General features: G+C 35.6%; 1 protein-coding gene and 1 long non-coding RNA gene across 3 annotated transcripts in view; one reads left to right on the plus strand and one right to left on the minus strand.

Moving 5' to 3' along the window:
- The window catches only part of PREX2 (phosphatidylinositol-3,4,5-trisphosphate dependent Rac exchange factor 2), a 173320-nt gene that overhangs the window by 86321 nt on the left and 69825 nt on the right, over window positions 1–17174 (minus strand). Inside the window, exons 11-20 of one of the 2 annotated variants that reach the window (XM_030495245.1) lie at window positions 14488–14632; window positions 12591–12691; window positions 8993–9096; window positions 7615–7664; window positions 7025–7100; window positions 6208–6280; window positions 4886–5028; window positions 4640–4732; window positions 3181–3329; window positions 751–836 (exon numbers count right to left, since the gene is read on the minus strand). In XM_030495245.1, the coding sequence (XP_030351105.1) occupies window positions 751–836; window positions 3181–3329; window positions 4640–4732; window positions 4886–5028; window positions 6208–6280; window positions 7025–7100; window positions 7615–7664; window positions 8993–9096; window positions 12591–12691; window positions 14488–14632 (1020 nt within the window). Of the gene's footprint in view, window positions 1–750; window positions 837–3180; window positions 3330–4639; window positions 4733–4885; window positions 5029–6207; window positions 6281–7024; window positions 7101–7614; window positions 7665–8986; window positions 9097–12590; window positions 12692–14487; window positions 14633–17174 lie in introns of both variants that reach the window. The other variant, XM_030495237.1, reaches the window with a different exon arrangement.
- LOC115611802 lies at window positions 779–2547 on the plus strand. The gene is made up of 3 exons (XR_003992701.1): window positions 779–889; window positions 992–1099; window positions 2392–2547. It is a non-coding gene; the product is annotated as an uncharacterized LOC115611802 (long non-coding RNA).

Raw genomic sequence — 17174 nt, forward strand, 5'->3', positions numbered from 1 at the left:
GAGCTCCGCTCAAATCTGGCTGCTTTGCAGATCGGTTCACTTTGAATTCCTCAATTGTAAAGGGAGGAGGGAGGGGAAAAGAACACAACTGCCCCAAAACAGCTGAAAATAGCTTTAGTTGGCTCTACCATTAACCACATAAACAGCAACAAAGAATGCTCCACCTTCTTTCATCACCAGTGTTGCAGTCAAGAACATATTGAGTTAGAGACGGCAAGCATTTGAAAATCACACCACAAAATGGACAAAACAGAAATTAGAGGAAACATCTCCAATTACTAAGACAGACAAGGCCACTAGCACCCTTGAAAAGATTTGTGAAAAGCGCATTTTCTGTAAAATGTTTTCAGAACATTGCAGGACTACATGGCCACCTAACAAATATAATGCTCAGGAAGTGAGTGGTTCCCAACACCCATTCACTGGTGAAGGTGATTTTGTATCCATCAGCTGTTCCTTAATCTCTAAGGAATGCACGGATATAATTTAATTTATTAATTTCCCTACATTAATATAAATATATACAAAACTAAATCAAACCAAATCAAACAAACAAAAAAACAAACAGAAAATCTATCCAAAGTTTACAAATTATAGGAACACAAAACAATCTTATCTGGTTTTATTTAATATTGTTTGTTACTTTGGGGGAGAAACCTAAGTTGAATCACTGGACCTAATTTTGATTTATCTCAGCCATGCCATTTAAATAGTAAATGTATATTTACCACTACAGTTGATAGTTCTTACCTCTCCCAACAGCATGGACAACTGATGGACCAAAGCCCCGGATTTGGAATCCGAGTCCATCTGCAGAATCCGGAATCTTCACTGTCCTGATACAAACAAAGATTCAAAAGGAATGTAGAAAATGTTATTCAATAAAAAGGTGGATATATAAATATATATATTATACATTGATATATATAAATGTATCAATACAAAGCAATAAGGAGGTTACAAGAGTGCAAGACATTTTCTTTTGATTCAGTTTCAGATTCAGCACCATCCACTTACAGATACTTTGCACCACTGACATGAGAAAAAGGGCAAGCTGAGATGCTGAAACCAATCAAAGGAAGGCAATACCGTTTCACAGGTAAATTCTACACGATTATGACCACAGCACGTGATTTGGGCAAATTGCCACAGCACAGCAACACTGAAAGCCCTGGGAAGACAGGCAGTCTCCCAACCAAGAGGACCAAGCCTGGAGACCACAGATCATGCAAGGCCTTGGTAGATAAGCTGCAGAAAATTGCAAAGACTAGATCCGTGTCACAATTTGTTAACATCTAAGTGTCTACTTGATGAAAACTGGAATATTGAAAAAATATTTTGTTGCAGTTTTTCCAGGCAGCTATGTAAAATACTGAGGTTTGTCAAGCAAGAATCACCTACTGCTGTTCATGTAACTCATAAGCACATTGTACTACACTCCTGCTAGTCTAAGTGCAATAGTAATAAACCTACTGAAACATGACCAACAAAAACAGTTCTCAGAATCAAAATTCACATCTACTCCTTAAAATGAAGCCCTGAGCTCACCTAAAGTAAGCCAGCATATCCACATGATATCAGCTCGGGTTCCAGAAAAAGCAACACAGCTGCATTAGCCCTTATCAGAGCTAGTTAGGTCATGCATAACAGTCCACTGATATAACTTAGCAGCCCTTACTTCCAGAGCCAGCTCTGTTATCGTTTCAAGGATCTCTGCCCCAAGCTCTATTTGCCAGTGCAATTCAAATTAATGCTGAAAAGTTATTTAAAATACATTTGGACTTTAATAAACTTGATTTACAGATATTATGTTGAATAATATCATTGCATCATTTCTTGTACTTTCATTTTTTTCTGGTATACATAATGTTTAGCATTTGGAGACAATTGTCACCAAAGGTGAGATCCAAAACCCACTAAAGTCTATGAAGTTTTAAAAAATATTAGAATATTTGACTAACGAATTTTCATCTGAAATATTTTCACAAGTATAGAATCATGTAGTATACATTATATATTAATGAAGGTTGATACAATCTATGCAGTTTCATTTTGAAAATGCTTTTGGAATATTTTGATGAGCTATGAAAGACCATCACTGGCAGTTTAGGCTAAGAATTTAGCCAACAGAGTTGTATGAACGGCAGCTCCTGACAAAAAGCAGGCAGCACTGAGAAACAAATTCTTCAGCTCTTCTGAACTCCTCATTCACTAGATTATCTCTGTCAATCTTGAAATTCACCCACATTTTCACCAGCAAGTTGCATCAGAAATTCAACCAAGATCTACATTAAAGAAAGGCCAAGATACGCCTTTTATACTTGCTACAACACTCTCATCTACTCATTTGGGGAATTTTTCTTATTGCTGTTTTTGTCTATTTGTTTGCAGTGCCATTGCATTTCTCAAGACACCTTTGCTTATTAATGTAAGAAACACGTCTCCATTCTGCTGCTGAACCAGAGCCATTTCCAAGGCACTCTGTGTGTGCTACCTGGTAAGAGAGTATGGTTCCTCCTTACCCAGCAAAATTTGATCAAAATTGCTTCTGACCACTGTTTTCTACTTTCCTCTTTATTTGGTATGTATAAACGAATAATAACTGCATTAACTTTGTTAATAGACCTATGCTCATCTACATATTTACTGAACCCAGCCATCAGTCCTCACTTTGTATTTCTTTTACATAGCAAAAATTGTGTTCAGATAGGAATGGTCACAACTGTGTACAGAAATACGCCTGTTACATAAAGATGGGGAGCTGTTTACTTGCTCCTGCTGTTTACACAGCCAGCACACGTGCTGAAGTGGCCCATTAGATCACAGAGTCTGACTTCTGCCAAACCAGCAACTAATCCCCAGACAGAGGAACTTGTTTAATAGACACAGTGAGAGATAAGTGATCAAAACTGCCCATTATAGTCAAGGAAACTTCATTTACACTTGTGGTTCCTGCATGTATTTAAAGTAGCAGAGACGATGATCTAAAACACTTGTGTTTTTCTTCTCCTGACTAATGTAATAAAATCAAAGCAGATCAAATTGCTTGACTTTGCAAAGTCAGATTAGATACAGCATTTAAAATAACTTTACAGTAGTACTCTCTGAAGCTCCACTGGTCTTTTAAAATTCACGTCAATTGTAGTTCATACAAATTCCCCCAAAGGAATGATAACTTACTCCCGTGGTTTAGTGCTCACAAGAACCCGCAGGGGCTTTCTACTGTTTAAACATGCTTTCAGGAAGCAATCCACTTCGCTGAAGGGTCGCAGAAAAACCAGGTCACCGTTAATGGCAAAGATTTTTTTCCCAACTTCCAAGCCTGCCATCTAGAAAACAATGACAGCTGTGTATACATTTGCTTTTTATAACCAGTAACATTATGTTTTCTGCTGCTGGCATGCAACCCCAATAGGAATAATGACATGCACACTGCTTTTACATTCTTTATGCTTCCTTCATGTATCACGCACAAAAGACTTAAACCATAAAACACTTCTAGAACTGGTTAAATTGACCTGAAAGGTACATTAAACACCATTCTGAAGAGACCTGAATACAAGACTTAGTCTTAATCAAGATTTTATGACAGTATTAAAATATGAGTTAATATTTGGAATAACTAACACAACAGCTTTCCTTGAGACAATTTACTTTTTTATGATGCTACCTAATCTGTCCATCCATCATTCTCCAAAGGAACTAAAGCTTCTTTACATAAAGACCTGATTAATATTCCAGTAAGTGAATATATATTAAGTTCCAAAACAAACAAACAAAAAAATCCTTAAACATTTCATGGCCTTTGAGCCAAAGGTATCACAAGCCAAATTGCTTTACAGGTTTTAAACTCAGGTCTAACAAAAAAGGAACTGTAACTAGTTGGATGGCAGGAGTACACACTGCGGCTCAGAGCACAGGCTAAATCTTAGCACCATCTGAGATCATGGCAGAACCTGACTGCTAGAAATAACCCTATATAGCACTGTGGCTGTATTATATTATTGATTTGCTGTATCCTTTTTTTTACGTTAAATTTCTATGCAATCATGAGATTTAGAAAGTCTTGAAATCTAGGTCCAAATTATTTATCTCATGGAAGAGACTCATTCTTTATCTTTACATGTACAGAGACTCCCATGCAGTTCAGTAGCATATGAAATTATTCTAAGAGCATCTAAAGTAATAGCAACAAACAGAAAGGCTGCAATTTTTTCATTCAGATTCTCAAATTCTAGACTTCATCCAAAACTTGATACATCCTTTATTATGAAATATACCTAGTGCAACTCACAGACTAGCTCTATACTCAGTTTACATTCTACCAAAAATGTTTATTCCACTCATGATCAATGTCATCACTGCAATATTAAAAAATGTATAAAAATAAAATGATCACTTTCATATCCCCACTCAGTATGACAATTTACCTGAGCACAAACTGAGCATTGATAATGGTCAGAGCAGTATTTTAAACAAAACCAAAGAAAAAAGGGGAAAAAAAAGATTCATAACCACAGTTTTCTTGGAAAGTTGTCACTGTTACCTTCTACTACCATAGATTTCCCCACTGACGTACAAAACATACACCTGTGATCAAGTGAATAAAATAGGGAAGATAATTTATAATACTTGATACCTCGGCATTTGATCCTTTCTCCACCACTTTAATAATTGGCACCTTATTTTTATCTTCTAAACCAAAACCATAGGTGCCTTCATTAGATTTAATCTGAAAAATAAAATTGTTCAAAATATTGTTCAGAAAGGCGTTAAGAAGAGCTAAAGGACATCCCCATTAAATAACTATACACAGTGCTAATTTATTGTCACTACAACCAATTTCTTCAGTCATCAAAGCATGCAATCCTTGGGTTTCACTCACCAGTAATGACTTGGCTATGACATTTTCTACTACTTTCAGATCATGTTTCATGAGTCTGTGCTTCATATTTGACCCTTCCATTTCTTCATCCGCATAAAAACGAAACAGCAGTGGCTCATCTTTAAATTCACTTTTCTCTAACACTGTATGATACAAAACCACATATATTAATGCCTTTCATAAACCCTAAAATACTGAACATGCATACACCTATTAAATGCCAGCAAAATATTTCTGTGTGTGAATCTAGGGAAATCTTAATTTTTAACATAAACAATGAATTTTTTTTGGATCCATTTCAGATAGGTGTCATTAAGTTCATTTCCAACTCCAACATCTGGATTTCACCAAGCTGAGGAAGACATATTAGCTTGAAATGGTTTTAGTGAAAATGCCAAGCAGAAGGTTTCTTCCTACACAGGATTTAAAAACATGGGTTTGAAAAGTTCTGATGGACAGCTACTGGAGATGCTCACCATCAAATTCTAGCACTTTCCATGTGGTGAAGGATGCCAGGTTCAGTATTAGAAATGGGTTTGGTGGGGATGTGGAAGCAACTAGAACAGCAGGCGGATGCAGCTTGTATGTTTAAAAGTGCAAGGAAAAAGAATGAACAGTGCCAGAGAGGAAGTTAATTCTCCCTCCTTCTCTAAACAAGCTGATAAGAAAATAATATCTTCCTCTTTTCATTTCAGTAAATGACCTACTGCTTCAATCCTTTCACTGAAATCTTCCCTCTGATGGTATTAAATTTGACCTTGCTCACCTCATTTTTTGTTCTGCACATATCTCTGCTCTCCTCTCCCTTCTTTGTTCGCTAGTGTCCTTACGATTTTTTCATTTTTCTACACTCCACTTTCTCCTCTTGTCACCACTTCAATTTTTTTTAAGGTCGTGCTCCTCCATTCATTCCCAAAAAAACATCTCCCCTCTTTTCTATGTGTTTCCTAATTTTTTTATGATCTCATCTGTGCAAACATGTATATTACCTGCATAAGAAACTTCTTTCAAAGTGGCTAATAAAACTGACACACACACCACCCCCATATTCTTTAGAGGATGAATTCCTCAGTATGTGCTATAAAATTGACTGAAAATAATTTTCAGAGTATACAATAGCTTTTTTTTTTTTTCATTGAAGATTGCAGCATAGGTCTCTTCAGTAATACAATGAAAGAACTTCCTATCCCTTCTGGGGATAGGTAATATCTTTACCAGCCCTTGCTACTTTGCCTTCTGTAATACTTTTACCAGCCCTTTCAACTATGTAGATAGCATTAAATAAAAGGTAAGCATAGCTTGTACAGAACATATTTACTTACCATGGTGCATAAACCCATTATCACAAAGAGCTACACCAAATATCATAGCTTCCTCCCTCGTCCGGCAATCACCCTGTTAAACCATAGCATATGGTTTTTTAATTTACTTTATTATAGCAGCAAAACACAAAACGGCATAAACTCACAGGGCTGGCAATAGTTGTAGATGATATTTACTCCCACCGTCTTTATATACACATTTATAGCACACATATTAAACAGTATATACATGCTTATCATAAAACCATAGAATAGTTTGGGTTGGAAGGGACCTTTATATGGTATATCTCTTTAGAGTTACAAATAAAGATGTAAACGTTTTAGTAACACTGCATTTCCCATAAAAATTTAATATAATAGAATGTGAAAGTGTCAAAGTTTTTAACTTTTATCTTATAAAACTGGTGCATGTTGACTGACTGAACAGGATACCCTGTTCTTGTTCCTAGTTTGCTACAAATAAAACAGAACTAATGACTGCAAATTGGTACTGACTTTTATCCATCTAGTTAACAATTTAGAGTTTTCAGAGGCTATCCTTTTCATTTTAAGCCATGAACAGTGTTAAAAAGCTAAGTCTCATTAAAACATTTAAAGTTAAATTGCACGTAAGAAAGATAAGCACAAAAGGAATAAACAGCATGTCTGCATACAGCTGATTTCAGTTACTTTACTAGTTTAAGAGGATTACATTTACATGTGCTATTCTAATAACTCTTACACAAAGTGATTGCATGTTATTCTGCTTAATACATTGCTACCTTTCAACTTAGAATTTAAATGCAAAACATAAATAAATCCAAAGGTGTATACTTGCCTGTGCAATCAACCAGTCTATGAGTTTGTTAGCCATGACCACAGATTTGTAGGTTCTCAAGTGATAATCTTTATCCCTGTTCAACACAAAACAATCAAAAAAAAAAAAAAAAAACAAAAACTCAAAAAAGCCTAAAATACTTGTATTTTACAAACAAGTTAGTGCGAGCATGAACTGAGCATTTTGTAATGGTTCAAAAGTTGCCTCTGGAGTAAAAGAGCAAGTCAAACCTTTTAGCGTAGATAAAAAGGAGGAGGCTTACTTATCTTGGGCAATAATGTCCCTGGAGTATAAAGGCACCTGGGACTCTCCAAATGAGGTAATGGAGTGTTAGTAAACGTACAGTAAGTATATAAGCATATCCATCGGGACCTAGAAGGTTCTAAAACTCTGTAAAAAAAGGTCATATTGAATGGAGTCATTTAATGATTCAGTTATGCTTTTTGTCTTTACAGTCCTTCAGTCTTCTTTGATTATTGCCAGGAGAACGATCTTCAAAGGATGGGTTAGGTTCCTGCATTCAAACACAGTATCTTCAGACTATATACTTCTTCCAATTGACTCTCTAAGGATTTCCCAATTTGACTCACCTAATTACTGGGGTAAACAGACTGTGAAGGCGACAATACAGTCGTACACCCTGTTAAAGAGAAAGATGAAGTTAGTTAGCCACATGTTCACACAACAGAGAACATAAAAGGAACGGACGCAGTAAAGAAGCCTACATGTTCTAAATGCACTTCATTTATACAGTAAAAAACTCTGTTCAAATCTCTACATATTTTCATGTGCCAAAAAGTATTTCCAGACAAAAATACTGATGAATAAATTATGAAAAACATTTCCAACCTAATCTAAGCTTTACTGAGACACATGCAAAAAGGTTTAGATTTAAGACAGCATTAAAAAATTCTGAAGGTATAGTACTTTGAAAGAAACGTAAACAAAACCTGAAAGATAAAGCAATGTTTCCATGTATTAATTTTTTTGCAACCACTGGTTGCTATCCTACACACTGTGACTAACTAAGGTAAAAAACACTGCATTTGATTATATGCATCAATAATTTACTTACAAATTTAAATTATAAATAACCAATAAACTTAAAAACTGCAAAAAGGTTCAAAGATTTCAAATTTTTTTCAATTAAAAAACATAAAATATTTGTAGGAGTTTCAGAAACTACTATCAGAAAACTGTATTTTAAAAAAATCAAGTTAGTATTACTTAGCAGACTATCAAAAAACAATTAAGTTTATAACATGCAAGAACAACCATGTATAATAATTAAAAGTTATGTCAAATTAGATTCCATCCTACTTTGCTATGCCTTGTAGTTCAGTATTGAAGATTCTTTTAGATATACCTCGCATTAAAAAATACCAGCAGAAAAGTAAATAACACTATAATGTAATATTCAAAAGCTGACATTTTCTACCACCTCAAAATCATGAAAATTTGAATATTAGTGAGTTTAAAGGCAACTTTCTTCAGTCATTTCAGGATTCTATGGTTATGCCCAGTAGTGTGGATGGACAGCACTACTTATCCATGTTTAAACATCTATATGCCTACAGATTTACCACCTCGCTAAGGCACTAACAAAAGACACTCAGATTTAAGAGAAAATTAAAACCAATTTCCCACACATAGCTTTATATCCATTAAAATGGACTGAAAAATACAATAGCCTGAAACGCAAGCTCCACCCAGAAACATGGAATATGAAAACATTAAATAATAAAAACAACAAACCCAACAAACTTTAATTTTGCATTTAAAATGTGTAACAGCAAGCCAAAATCTTCCCTTACAAACAGAAAACCGAATTGGATTCACATAAAAATAGAGACAGGCAAGTGTGAGGAGATGTTGTTTATGCTAGTATAATATTTTACATTATTTTTCAAGCAGAACATCCATTTCTGATGTGCTCTTCCTAATAATAGCAAGTATTCTAACCTGTACCTTAGAGATCACATCCTGCATCTCATTTCTGGGGTAGTATGTTCCATCATCGTATCGGAATCTGTACAGCATGTGTTCGGGTTTGAACTGGTGCTTATCTGTAACTAAATTAAAAAAAAAAAAAAGTTAAAATAATAATTTATTGTTAGATGACTTTCTGAAGAAATAAAGAAGAAAGAAGTGGGCCAGCATCATTTCTTCTAATAACAGCCAATTACACAGCAACAGGTTGATTTCAGGCAGGGAGGTCAGGAAGCCCAATTAGATCATTTGCCATAAATTCCTTTATGTCACTGGTGATGATATTCCTCACAATGTTAAAGTAGTCCAGAACAAACCAATTTCAACTCACAGGGCAAAGAATTAAGAAAGACAAAGAGACAGGAAACAGCCTGAAAAACTAGGTACTCAAATCTGCCTAGTTTTCATCACTTTTGCAAAGCTTTATCAACCAAATAGCCAAATAAAGCTTCTCTTGCAACTATTTGTACTATTGTTCCACATGATTCTCTGTTTTAATTCTTGTGGAGGCCAATCTCAAATGAGTCAGTAAAGATACACATCTCAGCAGTCATGCACTGGGGATGAAAGAGAAAGGGAACATCTCCCTCTATATATAGCCAGCTGAAGGTCTTAAGTGCAAAAGACCAGCAATCACTTTGAAGGTGTTGACAATCCATTTCCCCAAAGACTTGTGAAAAAGGATCTTAACAGATGAATTTCCAGAAATTCACAACATTCCAGCAACAAACTTCACAACTTCAAGTGTTTTGTCAAAAGAGTCATAGCACATGATACAAAATTCCTGGAAACAGCAAGTCTTTCTGAAAACCAGCTGATTTATTTGATGGTTGAGGACAGCGCTAGGCACTAGCACCATCCTATCACAACTATCTTGTATTAATTGCTGTTTTGCTTGCAGATGTAAGTTTTAATTTTGAAACTAAACTTGCATGTCATCAATTGATAAAGGAGAGTACTGTAATGTCCTCGTTAATCAGAGTAATAGGCCTGAGTGTGGTAAGTAATGCTTCTGTGCATGCCCTCCTACACCAAGTGATTAAACGATCATACATTATTTTCCTCAAAAAATTTAGTTAGGCATCATAAACTTTGTACAGTAAGGTGCCTTCTGTCTGCATTGTTTTTCATGCCCCTTCAGGCTCTTCGGTATCTCCACACATCATCTGATGCACAGACATAAAAACTGGACTTCAGATATTAAGTGATTTCACCAGTGTCACATGCAAGAGCAAAATAACTTCTCTACCTATATTTGATATATCTACTAATAGTAAGCCCAAGACACTATTCCAATTGCCTTGAACTGATGGTTCACACTAATGTGGTTATCCAAAATAACCACTAAGCTCTTTTACATATCATTGATTCTCAATACATCAGATACAGTCTACAAGATTTTCACATATAATGCCTAGTATGAGTATCTAACTGAATTTTAATGGACTTTGACGATTTTGACTCAGGTTAAAAAAATATCTTCTAGTTCTGTGACTAAAAAAAAAATAATAAAATCATACTGTTGAAGAAAAAAATACATTCTACTATATCGACATACAGTAAGAGTTTTTTAAGCCAGCAACTACATAAAACAGAAAAATCACCACCAGGACAGTATTGCTTAAGGCCAAATTGTTCGTCACTGTTACAGAGACATGCTGGGAGGGAACCAGGACTATAAAGCACCTTTCCTTTCTTACATGCCAATGACAAACAGATCAGGCCATGCCCTCTGAGGACCGCAAGCGTCACTGTCTTTGCAGTGCCTACTTACACAGAGTGCACCTGAAACTAAGGGAACAGGTCCACAGAGCCGGCACATCCCGAGTTTCAAACACTTAAAGCTGATAAAAGGCTGCATTACCATTAAAATAAGGAACCCCAAGTTGTTTTGCATGTCATTCCCAACAACGTACCTATATTTTGTGTTGGGATAGATATTTATATGTCACAGACTAAGAAAAGGGAACTAATCCAGGTTTAAACTGTTTTTTTCTAACTTTTTTGGGCCAGGGTAGTTTGACTCAGATCAGTACATCAGTCCAAGAACCTCCATAGCTATGTAAATACCTATTCATTTTAGAACTATCTTATATCCAGATTATTTTTGTAACTACTAAGCTCCTTACTGCCTTGAGAGGAAGCTTTCATCTAATGATCAGCGGCAAGTGACTGGACAAAACATCTCAGTCCGTTGGCTGATATAAGTCTTTTCAGATATTAAAGAATGCCACCAGGTGGATTTAAAATAGAAACAGATAAACGGATTTTTCCCTTTTGCAAAACTGGAGAAGAAGAGAAATCAAAAACAAAACAAAAATAAAAATAAAAAAACAACTTTTGTACTTGCAAGAGTTCACACACCAGGAACTAAAACAATGCCCGTACAACATGGTTCTGTCCTTGCTAGAATGAAGCCCAGCACAGTGAAAATAATGGCCAGCAGAGTGAATACGCAAAGTTTAACAAAGCCCTCTGTAACATTTGCAATGTAAATAACAGCCAAACTTTCTTTCTCCCTTGCTCCCTCTGTGAAAACAGATGGTTCATTCAACTTTATTTTAAGAATTCTATTTTCACTGAACCACAGCTGGATCCACTATTCAGAGTGGCATGTCTGGCTCACATTTCTATGCTCTAATATAATTACCCTTTTATCTCATGAAATTACACAATATTCATTTAACTCTCTATTGTGAAAGTCTATGGGTGTATTTGGGATATAAATTACAAGATCGGGAGAAGAATCTTTGGCAACAGAATCATTCAATTGAAAACAATTCTCTGTGTGTAGTAAACATAATAGCATCTGACATTTGAATGATGGTGGAGGAAAATCATGTAGACCGACATTAAAGAATTAAAGAATACATGACTACTGATGTATAATCTTAATGTTTTTCCTCCTACTCTGCGTATGTTTAAAACACACTCAGCTAAGTTGCACTCTGTTACTCCTGCTTTCTTTTCAGTCAAGGTCACTGAAAACATCATGGCAAAGAATTAAAATTCATTGATGGCTGAAGTATAGAAGAATTAAAATGCATTTCAGCATAACAATTTTAGTAACTGTGCAATGTAGTGAAAATAAGGCCTTAACATTCAAAAGATTAAACTGTTGGGTTCCAGGTTGGATTCCACCTGCTCCGCTTGTAATACCTAACACATAAGCAGGCATATTTATCAACAGGCAACTGTAACTCACTCTCTTCTACAATTCTTAGTTCAACATGTATCCCTAAAATGCCTGGCCTTAATAAAAGGTTTAAATCCTTACAAGCAGTTCCCTGTTCCCACAGAATTTATTTTTGCTTACAAGAGCAACGTTTCTGTAAGTCCCTGTTTGTGATGTTGTGCTCTCAACACCATAAATGTAATCTGATTAAATTAATAGAGCCTCTCGCAGTAAATCTGCTAGGCATGGACAATGGTCCCATGAGGTCCCTGCAAGGATATAATGCAGATTCAACAAACTGTCTTGCCTTAACAAGACCATCTTTTTGTCAAACAAAATTAAGTCCACTCTAATTACAACAATTACATTGAAAACAAGTAAGTTAAAACTAATTATATTTACCATGATGGATAATGCCATTCTCTAACAAAGCTTGGCCAAGATGAACACCTTCTTCAGATTTGTGTATCTCTCCAATTTCCAACAACCAGGACACAAATTCACTGAAATAAAAACAGATACAAAAAAACCCCAAACTTTAAAAGTCATACTACCAGACCTACTACATTTCCCGCTCAATTACTAGTGTTTCTTACTATATTAGGAAGTGATTCTTAAGCCTAATGATCTTCAGAATGTCACACCACCTTTAAAAACCCTCTCATTTCAACTCTTTATTATTATTTTGACATAAATACATACAGTTTCCCTTGAGATGTCTTTTCTGCTTAGAAATTTTACCTGCATGGTTTACCTTGCACGTGGTAAAGACTTTCATGTTTTTTGGGATTTCCTAAATTATCATAGCCACATTTGACCAGATGGTCAAATATAAGCCAATCCCAGGCATAGCTACTGCAGTTGCCCAGGACTTGCCCAGAACATTATCACGGTACAACAGAATTATTATTTCCAAGGTGTGTAAGACACATCCTGAGCACACATGCAAAGTATATACTGCACTGCAGGAAATGCCTGGCTTGTATGGAATTTATAGCACATAAGTTATTTGCATGTGTGTTACAAATCTAAAGAACAGCGTAGTGAGGTAGTGCAACATGCGCAGTCTTGGGTTTTTACTGGTGACCCAAGGACCAGCAAAAGCGTACTTCAAAAGGGTTTACTTCAAATATAGCATAGAAAAGAAGCCATTTGATGGTAGATTTAAATGTTTCATACATGACTTCTCTTTACCTGCTTCCAACAACTTCATAGAATCACAGAATCATAGAATAGTTAGGGTTGGAAAGGACTTTAAGATCATCTAGTTCCAACCCCCCTGCCACAGGCAGGGACACCTCACACTAAACAATGTCTCCCAAGACTCCAAGCAACCTGGCCTTGAACACCGCCAGGGATGGCGCATTCACAACTTCCTTGGGCAATGCATTCCAGTGCCTCACCACCCTCATTGTAAAGAACTCCTTCCTTATATCTAACCTAAACTTCCCCTGTTTAAGTTTGAAGCCATTACCCCTTGCCCTATCACTACAGCCCTATCACTAATGAATAGAATCATAGAACTTGAGTGGGGGAACATGATTTAACCCCAACTCAATCATTAATCTTAATCCTGGTTTCAATTCTCATCAGCTATGTGACTTTTGACAGCATATGAAAATCTCCCAAGCTTCATTTCCACTTTTGAACCCAGTGGTCTTCACTACAATGTATCTGTTCAAACCAGTCACTGTACTTTGTAGAAATACTTTCCAGACTTAACTATCTTACAGCCAGATAAAATAATTGATAACCCCTCCACCTCCCCAACTAATTTTGTTGTCACATGCACATTTTTAGGGTACCTATTGCTTTCTCTTTCTCTCGCATTCAGTCTTCTTAAGTCATAGGTATAATATGTCATTAGAAAGATCATCCAGATAATAGGGGTACATTTTTAAACATGTAAATTTTAGTTAGGCAAGAGGAGGACAGAAATAGTTTTAGAGACAAAGATTTTTTTTTAAGTGGAATAAATCAAATTTGATATTCTAAGTATTTTACAGACAAAATGCACTGAACAAGTTGGGAATTATTTCTTTAAAGAAACTATTTTATTTGATGCATTCTCATATTTTCAACAAGCCTTTACAGCCTTGTCCCTTTAATAAAGCTATTCTGGAACATGAGTGCACATCCATAAATTTCAGGCAGACCAATTTGCATTTTGGCTAAATTCTGGGAGGCAAATAGGCCTAACAGACACTACAAATAAAGTGTGGTTTCCGCAGAATCCCAAAGAAGATTTAAAATGTGGGTTTAGCTGGTAAAAAAGCATGCTATAAAATGCATATAATACCTTCCAAGAAAGCATTTGGGGAAAGTGGTTAATTTCCTCTTCCTGTCTTTGATGAGATTCCCCTGTTTGCACATCATTTTGTACAGTCGTTCTCCTTGCTCAGAGATCATCACCCAAGTGTCCTGTTCCATACCCAATTTTAAACCTGCCAAAAATGCATTAAAGTTTTATGAAGTGATATTGCCACTATATTTCAGTACCTTCCCTAAAATGGAGAAGGAATACCAATATTTTACATACAAAAAAAGGTAAAGGAACTGCTTTCCATTATTTTTCTCACAATCAAGTTAAACCATGAACATCTGATCTTCATAAAGCAAAATCAAATTATATCTTTTAGTTCTTCATAGCGAAGTTAAACTGTTACTATATCGACATAACCATTGATATTGTAGTAATAAATACTAATGCTGTGATTTTCAGACCTCAGCATACGAATATTTGCAAGGGAGTAGTAATGTCTTCACAAATTTAAAAGAAAAGGGTCTTGGTTTTGCTCTTACCATGTGATAATAAAAATGTTTTCACTTACACAAAACTTTTTCAAATTTCTAATTAATAGTAGCTAATTATCTGTTATGCATTTGTTACTTTCATATAAGATTAATTCACCCCTTTTCCACAAAAGCATATACACAACTTACTTTCTATTTGCTTCAGATTTTTCTCAACAACATGAAAACTATTAAGGGTTTTATTTCAGTATTTCTTATTGGGTTGGGGTTTTTTCCTGCTTCTCAAGAAAATCATTATGTTTTCTGAGTAACAGATGATTAAAACCAGTTTTTGTTGAATTGTGCATCCTACCAGCCACTCGCAGAAGCTTGTGCTTCCAAGAAACACCACAGATCTTTATATCCCATGTGCTTTCTCAACAATCAATTTTTAGTTCTGGACAAAATTACACATTTCTAGAATGTCTTATGTACATGTTCTCAGTTTCTGTTCAGACTTTCACATTTTTTAAACTGTAACTGTAGATATTTAATCTGAGAAATAGTCTGCCACTTGTTTAATTCTGAAAATATAGATCTGATTTAGTTTGTTTCAGTCTTGCAAAGGAGACGAAACACTGTTTTCACATGTGCAGTCACTTGGGCTTCAGTGTAATTGCCTATATATACACACACATGAACAGGCTCCATGTCTTATTAAGTAAACCTACAATTAAAGCATCTTTATGTTCACAGTGAATGAGAAAGCGTTATAGCTACATTTAGATACAGAATTTGAATTCTAAAAAGACAGCTGTTTGGTTCCCAAGTCATTTGACAACTTGACTGCAATTAAGTTGATGCATCCTGCTTTGCAAGAGGTGTTTATACTGATATTTTGAAAAAACACGAATCACTGTGTTGGAGGAAGTGGATAAATTTCTACGTCGATAAAGTAACAGAGACATTCAAGAAATATTTTTGAAGATTCTGTGTTGCAAGATGAGTCTAAGTGTGTAACAAATCTTCTCCTTTCATGGTTGTCTCCTTGGTGGCAAACCCACTGAGAACACCAGGAGCTGAAAATTTCTCCAAATCATAGGATGGTAAAATCCTAAGACATGGCTTGACTTTGGGATGGCTACCTCACACTTGGCAAGGTTTACCTCAAACCTACCTCTATTACCAGCTGCTTGATAGTACAGTGTGAAATAGAAAGAATGTATCAACATAAAATACTCCTACTTACTCTTTCCATTTCTTACATAAAGATATCAACAGTGTAAGGGAGACAAGAAACTGAGCAGTGAAGTGGGATTTGTTAAAAGCCTTTTTGTCGGGTCCAGACAAAGGCCTATACAGAAGCAGACAAACCTGGTTTTTGTTGTATTTGACACCATCTCTACCACACTGCTTTTACATTGTTATTTTAAAAAGTATGGGGTTTTTTTTGACATCTAAGGCACATTTTCAGCTTTTCTATGAATTTCTGGTGGCATTATTAATTAGCCAGTGCTCAGACAACCTAGTTGAAACTCTGGTCCTACGGCAAATGTTCTACAAACATCGAGTATTCAAATTTAAAAGACTAAAGAAAGCATTGTTAGTCTCCTTTAGAATAGACGCACAAAACAATGGCTACTGCAACAGGCTACAGAAAATCTATGCAGACCAGGGAAAGAAACTCAGATCTAACTACAAGGTCATATTTTCCTTCAATACCAAGGCTACAAACGTTGTTACTGATTAAGATGTTAAAGCTTGCAAATTAAATTAGCTCCAGAAGATGATGATGCGTCATCTTTCCCTGTTTCTACTTTGTGCTGGGTTCACCTTGAATACATGAGGTTATTCGTGGTCTCATTTGAGATCAGGATTATGTTTTATCCATGTATTCTTCCACCTTAATCCAGTTATTCAAAAAGATAGTGGTTTTCCAATTGTAATTTCTTACTTTCTTATGTAGGGGAGAATACCTCAAAGATGGGATTGTGGGTATATTCTGTACCACTTCCTGCTGGATCATCTGCATGGAGATCCAACACAGAAAACCTGCTCATTTCAATGATTTACATGGCCAGTCACAAAAAGCAATCAATGCATACAAATCCCACAAGGCATTTAGGATAGACCGTCATATACCACAAAAACCGTAACAGTACTCAGGCCTCAATGAAATTATGATTATTTATACTGGTTGAGGATAAACTATAAAATCATAGCTTAAACCATCTCCCCATTTACAAAACAGCA

This window comes from Strigops habroptila, chromosome 1 (assembly GCF_004027225.2).
Source record: "Strigops habroptila isolate Jane chromosome 1, bStrHab1.2.pri, whole genome shotgun sequence".
NCBI classification, from domain to species: Eukaryota; Metazoa; Chordata; class Aves; order Psittaciformes; family Psittacidae; genus Strigops; species Strigops habroptila.